Raw genomic sequence first — 9,288 nt, 5'->3', positions numbered from 1 at the left:
ATTACACAATTGCCGAGACCTCCAATAATGTCCATGTGGGCAATAGGTTAGTCCATATTCCTGAAAAAATGAAAAAAGGGGACATAGCTGTAGGTGATAATGGCTACATTTCAGATCAGTGCATGGTTAAAAACAATTAAAAACTTTTCGAATTTGTTACCAAAGAAGCAGCAGCATTGTAATTCCACATGGTTTAGAAAAGTCTGTGAAGTCTGGAGATGGATAGCAAGTTCTTCCCCCAAGTTATGGCCTGTGGGTTGTAGGGTGTTATACATGATAATGTATTTAGATTCCAGTTTCCTTAAATCTAACCACCTGTTACCTCCCCTCTCATTGCTTTCAATGCTGTCCAGAACATAACATTTCATAACATTAGGGTTTTTGTTGTGTAAATCAGAAAAATGCCTGGCTACAGGATATTGTTGGTTTTCATTTCTTATGGCTCTTTGGTGTTCTAAAATCCTGAGTTTGGCCTGTTTTGTTGTGCACCCTATGTAAAATTTGTTACAGGGGCATTCAAGAGCGTAAACAACATACTCTGTGGTGCAGGTAAGGTGTTTAGTAATTTTGTGGGCATCTCTTTCCATTGACAATTTTATTGACTTGCAGTTGTTACTATATTTACAGGCTTTACATTTATGACATGGGTAGAAGCCTTGGATGGGATTGATTTTCTTATTTTCCTTTATTAGTGTACTGCTCAGTGTGTCTTTGAGTGATTTTGCCTTCCTAAAAGTCAGTGAAGGACTTTCATGAATCACCTCTTTCACATCGTGAGCAAGTTTCAATGTTTCCCAATATTTAGTCAAGGATTTACGTAGTTTCCACGATTGATTACAGTAGGTAGTGATGAAGCGTACCTTCTCATCAGCCTTACGTTGTTTGGGGACCAACAATTCTTCCCTGTCCATGGCATTGACTCTGGAAAGTGCCTGATGTATTATTTTTCCACTGTACCCCCTCTCAGAGAATCGCTTTGCCATGACCTGACTCTCTTTGGCGAATCCTTCTGCCGAGCTACAGTTTCTTTTGGCCCTGATAAGTTCGCCCATCGGGATACTACGTATGAGGCTTGGCGGGTGTCCACTCCCTGCGTGAAGCAGGCTATTTCCGGCTGTGGATTTGCGGAATAGAGTACTTGTTAGTTTCCCCTCATCAACCTCAAGCTTAATGTCCAGGAACTCTAATTCTTTTTGACTGATTACACTAGTAAATTTCAAATTCAGAGAATTTCTGTTTAAAGTAGATTCAAATTCATGTATCTGGTCAAGGGTGCCGTGCCAAACACAGAAAATGTCGTCAATGTACCTTTTCCAGAGGATGACGTGGGCACTGTAGTGGGAGATCTCCTTCACCACTAACTCCTCCCACCAGCCTAGGTATAGACAAGCTAGGCTGGGGGCAAAGCAAGTACCCATCGCCACCCCCTGGATTTGTCTGAACCATAGTTCATTGAAAATGAAGTAATTGTTAGTCATGCATTCCCATATCATGTCCAGTAGCATGTTAGTATGTGACAAAAACGAAACCGATCTGTTTCTGAGATAGAATTTACATGCTTCCACCCCCAATTCCTGAGGAATGCTGGTGTACAGGCTGGCAACGTCAAAGCTTACCAGCCAGTACTCAGGACTCCATACAATATCCTTGATAATACTCAAAAAATCTGAGGAGTCCCTGACATAGGATGGCAGACTGGTTACAAAAGGCTGTAAAAAGTGGTCAATATATCTACTGGTATTTTCATACAGGCTACCAACCGAAGAGACGATTGGTCTGCCTGGGGGTACCTGAAGGTTTTTGTGCACCTTGGGGAGCAAATACAATGCAGGTGTTTTAGGATATTTCACATAGAGGTAAGAAAACTCATCGTCCTCAATCAACCCCCTAGCTTTCCAATCCCGCAATTTATCACCAAATGCATTTTTTTACATATTATAGTCCTCTTTGTTCGCTCTGGCATAATTACATTCATCAGATAACTGTGCCAGACCTTCTTTAAGGTACATATCAATAGGCCAGACCACTACGTTCCCACCTTTGTCGCTATTTTTGATAACCACGTCCGCCCAATTCTCCATTTCCTTTAAGGCAAAGTACTGTTTTCTGTTGAGGTTCCAATTCATTTTTGGCTTCACTTTGTCCATATGTCTCATTACCTGTATCATTCCTTGTTCGAAACACTCAATGTAGATATTTGCAATTTGTGGAACAAACACCGATCTTGGTTTGAAACCACTGCCACTACTCATGTCAACCGAATCCTCAGTACTAACTAAGTTAAACAAGGCATCATCATGTACATCTTCACAACCTGCTAATAATTGTACTGATTGCAAAAGTTCTGCATCGTTTACACTAAGTGTACTGGGTTTTTCAGTTGTGCCCTCTTTCCTGATTCGGGATTTATTTGCAAACCACTTTTTAAGTTTCAATTTACGTGTAAAACAAAAAAGATCAATTCGGGCATTGGTAAAATTAAAGTTGGACGTAGGACAAAATGAAAGCCCCCTTGACAGTACCTCAATTTGTACAGGTGTTAAAATGCGAGAAGAAAGATTTACCACAGTCTTGGAGTTTATTTTCTCGCCGCCTTGCCTCTGGTAACCACTCCTACTGGACTTGAGACCGCGTCGAAGGATTTGCTGCCTCTTCCGCGTCCTCCTCTGCCGCCTCTTCCACGCCCGTTTGATGGGGTGCCTGTCTGACGTTCCTTGGTCATCAGGGCTACTTCCTTTAAAATTAAATCTTTTGCTGGAATCACCTCCAGTGTGTCTGAGATGTCGCTTTCAATTGATTCAGTGTCATCCACAGTTAATGATTCCGCCGAAGTTGTCGCACCTTGATTTGGTGCTGCTGTCTTTTTACCAGGTGTAGTGTGATTCCTGGTTTTTGCTTTCTTTGTGGCGTCTCTTATTACATCATACCGTTTGGCGAAGGTTAAGATTTGGCCCTTACTATAGTCGACTTCGTCACGATGAAACTTCCGCTGTTTCTTCTCTTTGATTTCTTCCTCAATTTTATCGAGACGTTTGTTCATTTTGTCCATTTCCGTGGTAAATTCACTTTCTGTATATTTGCCTTTCAATTTTGTAATTAATTCCTCATTCTCAGTGTTGAGTTTGGCACACTCTTTTTCAGCATTTTTTATGAGCATCTTTAGCATATTAACTGAGCAGACGTGGTTATTATCCATCCACTCACTAATTAATTCGGGGTCAGGATTTTGAAATGTGGGTATGATAAAGATCCTCAAACCGCGCGGTATCCTATCACATTCAAGATACTTGGTTAAGGCAGCCGCCTCCCACCAGCGCGATTGCTCACGTTTGAGGTTTTTCCAAAGTGTATCCCACAGTACTTTCAGTTCATTAACTTGCTTACCAGGTGGTCTTGTCTCATCCCCCACACTGGATTCCGTCGATGTGAAAAGTATCCCTGCTGCTTCAGCTCTCCTACTGTTCCTTGATTCTGCCATATTACTTGACACAACAGAACCGGCCGGTCTCTTGTTGTTTGCACCGTTCTTTTCCGTAATGCACTGCTATACTAGCTGTTCGAGCAACCCAATCACGGGCGGGAACCTACTTCAATGTCCAATTCAAATTAAACTCCAATCCGATCTGAGCCCAGATGTCGGAATTATTAGTTGTTTGGCGAGATTGCGTAAAGTTCAAAGATACGCTATATTTTTTCTTTTCAATTCGGTCCCTCAGTCCCGTACAGCCATGGAGCAGGCGGGCAAAAGCTTGTCTTGAATTTGAAAACACACACGGATTTGGCGTGCTTAAGCCATCTTCAACGGCGGGCTCTCGACCGGTACATATAATGGGATTTTCGATAGGTTGTATCGAAAATCCCATTATATGTACCGGTGTGATTTTGTAACATGGTACTGTGAAATGGAGCTGGCCATATCGGCGTGCATTGAAATGAACTGCAATTATAAACAGATGAGTTCGTAAAATAATTGAACACTGTTTAAATACCAAAGACAATTTAATTTAATTTTATTAGCTGGGCTTCCACATGTATCCATTAATTTCTGTAAAGTTGATACATATTGTTCACTTGAAACATTGTTTCCAAATTTTGCCGACATAGCTGTAAACTGTTTATTTTTTCTATGTCCATGATCACGTGTGATAATTCTAAAACAGCATGTTGCTTTAAATGAATGTTGGTACTGGTAAACTCCACCCGTGAGAAAGAGATCAGCGGATCTCGAAACACGTTGGGTGTTTCCTTTGCTAAATAAACTTGACAGCACCGCATCAGACTTGGGCTCTGACTCTGGTTCTTTCGTGGATGAGTTTCTGTAACCAGGAGTGTGCTTCATAAATGGGGTTGGCGTTCCCCGTCGAGAGCCCGCCGTTGAAGATGGCTTAAGCACGCCAAATCCGTGTGTGTTTTCAAATTCAAGACAAGCTTTTGCCCGCCTGCTCCATGGCTGTACGGGACTGAGGGACCGAATTGAAAAGAAAAAATATTGCGTATCTTTGAACTTTACGCAATCTCGCCAAACAACTAATAATTCCGACATCTGGGCTCAGATCGGATTGGAGTTTAATTTGAATTGGACATTGAAGTAGGTTCCCGCCCGTGATTGGGTTGCTCGAACAGCTAGTATAGCAGTGCATTACGGAAAAGAACGGTGCAAACAACAAGAGACCGGCCGGTTCTGTTGTGTCAAGTAATATGGCAGAATCAAGGAACAGTAGGAGAGCTGAAGCAGCAGCGAAACTTTTCACATCGACGGAATCCAGTGTGGGGGATGAGACAAGACCACCTGGTAAGCAAGTTAATGAACTGAAAGTACTGTGGGATACACTTTGGAAAAACCTCAAACGTGAGCAATCGCGCTGGTGGGAGGCGGCTGCCTTAACCAAGTATCTTGAATGTGATAGGATACCGCGCGATTTGAGGATCTTTATCATACCCACATTTCAAAATCCTGACACCGAATTAATTAGTGAGTGGATGGATAATAACCACGTCTGCTCAGTTAATATGCTAAAGATGCTCATACAAAATGCTGAAAAAGAGTGTGCCAAACTCAACACTGAGAATGAGGAATTAATTACAAAATTGAAAGGCAAATATACAGAAAGTGAATTTACCACGGAAATGGACAAAATGAACAAACGTCTCGATAAAATTGAGGAAGAAATCAAAGAGAAGAAACAGCGGAAGTTTCATCGTGACGAAGTCGACTATAGTAAGGGCCAAATCTTAACATTCGCCAAACGGTATGATGTAATAAGAGACGCCACAAAGAAAGCAAAAACCAGGAATCACACTACACCTGGTAAAGAGACAGCAGCACCAAATCAAGGTGCGACCACTTCGGCGGAATCATTAACTGTGGATGACACTGAATCAATTGAAAGCGACATCTCAGACACACTGGAGGTGATTCCAGCAAAAGATTTAATTTTAAAGGAAGTAGCCCTGATGACCAAGGAACGTCAGACAGGCACCCCATCAAAAGGGCGTGGAAGAGGCGGCAGAGGAGGACGCGGAAGAGGCAGCAAATCCTTCGACGCGGTCTCAAGTCCAGTAGGAGTGGTTACCAGAGGCAAGGCGGCGAGAAAATAAACTCCAAGACTGTGGTAAATCTTTCTTCTCGCATTTTAACACCTGTACAAATTGAGGTACTGTCAAGGGGGCTTTCATTTTGTCCTACGTCCAACTTTAATTTTACCAATGCCCGAATTGATCTTTTTTGTTTTACACGTAAATTGAAACTTAAAAAGTGGTTTGCGAATAAATCCCGAATCAGGAAAGAGGGCACGACTGAAAAACCCAGTACACTTAGTGTAAACGATGCAGAACTTTTGCAATCAGTACAATTATTAGCAGGTTGTGAAGATGTACATGATGATGTCTTGTTTAACTTAGTTAGTACTGAGGATTCAGTTGACATGAGTAGTGGCAGTGGTTTCAAACCAAGATCGGTGTTTGTTCCACAAATTGCAAATAGCTACATTGAGTGTTTCGAACAAGGAATGATACAGGAAATGAGACATATGGACAAAGTGAAGCCAAAAATGAATTGGAACCTCAACAGAAAACAGTACTTTGCCTTAAAGGAAATGGAGAATTGGGCGGACGTGGTTATCAAAAATAGCAACAAAGGTGGGAACGTAGTGGTCTGGCCTATTGATATGTACCTTAAAGAAGGTCTGGCACAGTTATCTGATGAATGTAATTATGCCAGAGCGAACAAAGAGGACTATAATATGTCAAAAAATGCATTTGGTGATAAATTGCGGGATTGGAAAGCTAGGGGGTTGATTGAGGATGATGAGTTTTCTTACCTCTATGTGAAATATCCTAAAACACCTGCATTGTATTTGCTCCCCAAGGTGCACAAAAACCTTCAGGTACCCCCAGGCAGACCAATCGTCTCTTTGGTTGGTAGCCTGTATGAAAATACCAGTAGATATATTGACCACTTTTTACAGCCTTTTGTAACCAGTCTGCCATCCTATGTCAGGGACTCCTCAGATTTTTTTAGTATTATCAAGGATATTGTATGGAGTCCTGAGTACTGGCTGGTAAGCTTTGACGTTGCCAGCCTGTACACCAGCATTCCTCAGGAATTGGGGGTGGAAGCATGTAAATTCTATCTCAGAAACAGATCGGTTTCGTTTTTGTCACATACTAACATGCTACTGGACATGATATGGGAATGCATGACTAACAATTACTTCATTTTCAATAAACTATGGTTCAGACAAATCCAGGGGGTGGCGATGGGTACTTGCTTTGCCCCCAGCCTAGCTTGTCTATACCTAGGCTGGTGGGAGGAGTTAGTGGTGAAGGAGATCTCCCACTACAGTGCCCACGTCATCCTCTGGAAAAGGTACATTGACGACATTTTCTGTGTTTGGCACGGCACCCTTGACCAGATACATGAATTTGAATCTACTTTAAACAGAAATTCTCTGAATTTGAAATTTACTAGTGTAATCAGTCAAAAAGAATTAGAGTTCCTGGACATTAAGCTTGAGGTTGATGAGGGGAAACTAACAAGTACTCTATTCCGCAAATCCACAGCCGGAAATAGCCTGCTTCACGCAGGGAGTGGACACCCCCCAAGCCTCATACGTAGTATCCCGATGGGCGAACTTATCAGGGCCAAAAGAAACTGTAGCTCGGCAGAAGGATTCGCCAAAGAGAGTCAGGTCATGGCAAAGCGATTCTCTGAGAGGGGGTACAGTGGAAAAATAATACATCAGGCACTTTCCAGAGTCAATGCCATTGACAGGGAAGAATTGTTGGTCCCCAAAGAACGTAAGGCTGATGAGAAGGTACGCTTCATCACTACCTACTGTAATCAATCGTGGAAACTACGTAAATCCTTGACTAAATATTGGGAAACATTGAAACTTGATCACGATGTGAAAGAGGTGATTCATGAAAGTCCTTCACTGACTTTTAGGAAGGCAAAATCACTCAAAGACACACTGAGCAGTACACTAATAAAGGAAAATAAGAAAATCAATCCCATCCAAGGCTTCTATCCATGTCGTAAATGTAAAGCCTGTAAATATAGTAACAACTGCAAGTCAATAAAATTGTCAATGAAAAGAGATGCCCACAAAATTACTAAACACCTTACCTGCACCACAGAGTATGTTGTTTACGCTCTTGAATGCCCCTGTAACAAATTTTACATAGGGTGCACAACAAAACAGGCCAAACTCAGGATTTTAGAACACCAAAGAGCCATAAGAAATGAAAATCAACAATATCCTGTAGCCAGGCATTTTTCTGATTTACACAGCAAAAACCCTAATGTTATGAAATTTTATGTTCTGGACAGCATTGAAAGCAATGAGAGGGGAGGTAACAGGTGGTTAGATTTAAAGAAACTGGAATCTAAATACATTATCATGTATAACACCCTACAACCCACAGGCCATAACTTGGGGGAAGAACTTGCTATCCATCTCCAGACTTAACAGACTGTTCTAAACCATGTGGAATTACAATGCTGCTGCTTCTTTGGTAACAAATTCGAAAAGTTTTTAATTGTTTTTAACCATGCACTGATCTGAAATGTAACCATTATCACCTACAGCTATGTCCCCTTTTTTCATTTTTTCAGGAATATGGACTAACCTATTGCCCACATGGACATTATTGGAGGTCTCGGCAATTGTGTAATTGATTGATTTCGCCCACTGGGGCAACACAACCTATCGAAAATCCCATTATATGTACCGGTGTGATTTTGTAACATGGTACTGTGAAATGGAGCTGGCCATATCGGCGTGCATTGAAATGAACTGCAATTATAAACAGATGAGTTCGTAAAATAATTGAACACTGTTTAAATACCAAAGACAATTTAATTAAATTTTATTAGCTGGGCTTCCACATGTATCCATTAATTTCTGTAAAGTTGATACATATTGTTCACTTGAAACATTGTTTCCAAATTTTGCCGACATAGCTGTAAACTGTTTATTTTTTCTATGTCCATGATCACGTCTGATAATTCTAAAACAGCATGTTGCTTTAAATGAATGTTGGTACTGGTAAACTCCACCCGTGAGAAAGAGATCAGCGGATCTCGAAACGCGTTGGGTGTTTCCTTTGCTAAATAAACTTGACAGCACCGCATCAGACTTGGGCTCCGACTCTGGTTCTTTCGTGGATGAGTTTCTGTAACCAGGAGTGTGCTTCATAAATGGGGTTGGCGTTCCCCGTCGAGAGCCCGCCGTTGAAGATGGCTTAAGCACGCCAAATCCGTGTGTGTTTTCATATATATATATATATTACACTCCAGTCTCCCTCATATCCTCATTTTCATGAAAGAAGGAAAGCACTCCCGGGGATCATTTCTGTTATTTATTCACAGAATAGCACAACTCCAACAACAGACGCGTTTCGGTATCCAACCTTCGTCAAAGTTTACCGCTGATGTGTTAGTGGAGAGTATTATATATATATATATATATATATATATATACATATATATATATACTAGCAGCCCGTCCCGACGTTGTCCGGGTATGAATTGCTGCCGGCCAGTAGTATATTGTTTTGTAGGATTTCGTTTTGATAGCATTTCTTATCTGTGACAGGCCTGTGAAATGCTCCGATTCACAGTGCACTGCTGATGCACTTAAGAGTGCGCGTTCAGTAGTGTGTGAACTCGAGTTTCCCTACTTTATTTTTCCTTGCAATATTATCTAGCGTAAACTCGACAACATGGCATGAGCACAATTTACATTACAGAAGAACACATTCATATGTGGTAGGCACAGGGAGACA

General features: G+C 41.4%; 2 protein-coding genes across 2 annotated transcripts; one reads left to right on the top strand and one right to left on the bottom strand.

Annotated features, from left to right (window-relative positions):
- Window positions 1–2,578: 2,578 nt before the first annotated feature.
- LOC147689739 (uncharacterized) lies at window positions 2,579–3,478 on the bottom strand. Its single transcript, XM_086939435.1, has one exon. It carries the CDS (start codon window positions 3,476–3,478, stop codon window positions 2,579–2,581), a length of 900 nt encoding a protein of 299 aa, XP_086795561.1.
- A 1,220-nt stretch (window positions 3,479–4,698) lies between these two features.
- On the top strand, window positions 4,699–5,598 carry LOC147689738 (uncharacterized). The gene has a single exon (XM_086939434.1). The coding sequence runs from the start codon at window positions 4,699–4,701 to the stop codon at window positions 5,596–5,598; it is 900 nt and encodes a 299-aa protein (XP_086795560.1).
- Window positions 5,599–9,288: the final 3,690 nt, after the last annotated feature.

This window comes from Lissotriton vulgaris, chromosome 9 (assembly GCF_964263255.1).
Source record: "Lissotriton vulgaris chromosome 9, aLisVul1.2, whole genome shotgun sequence".
NCBI classification, from domain to species: Eukaryota; Metazoa; Chordata; class Amphibia; order Caudata; family Salamandridae; genus Lissotriton; species Lissotriton vulgaris.
The sequence above is the reverse complement of the archived record's forward strand: the minus strand, read 5'-3'. Positions and strand labels throughout refer to the sequence as shown.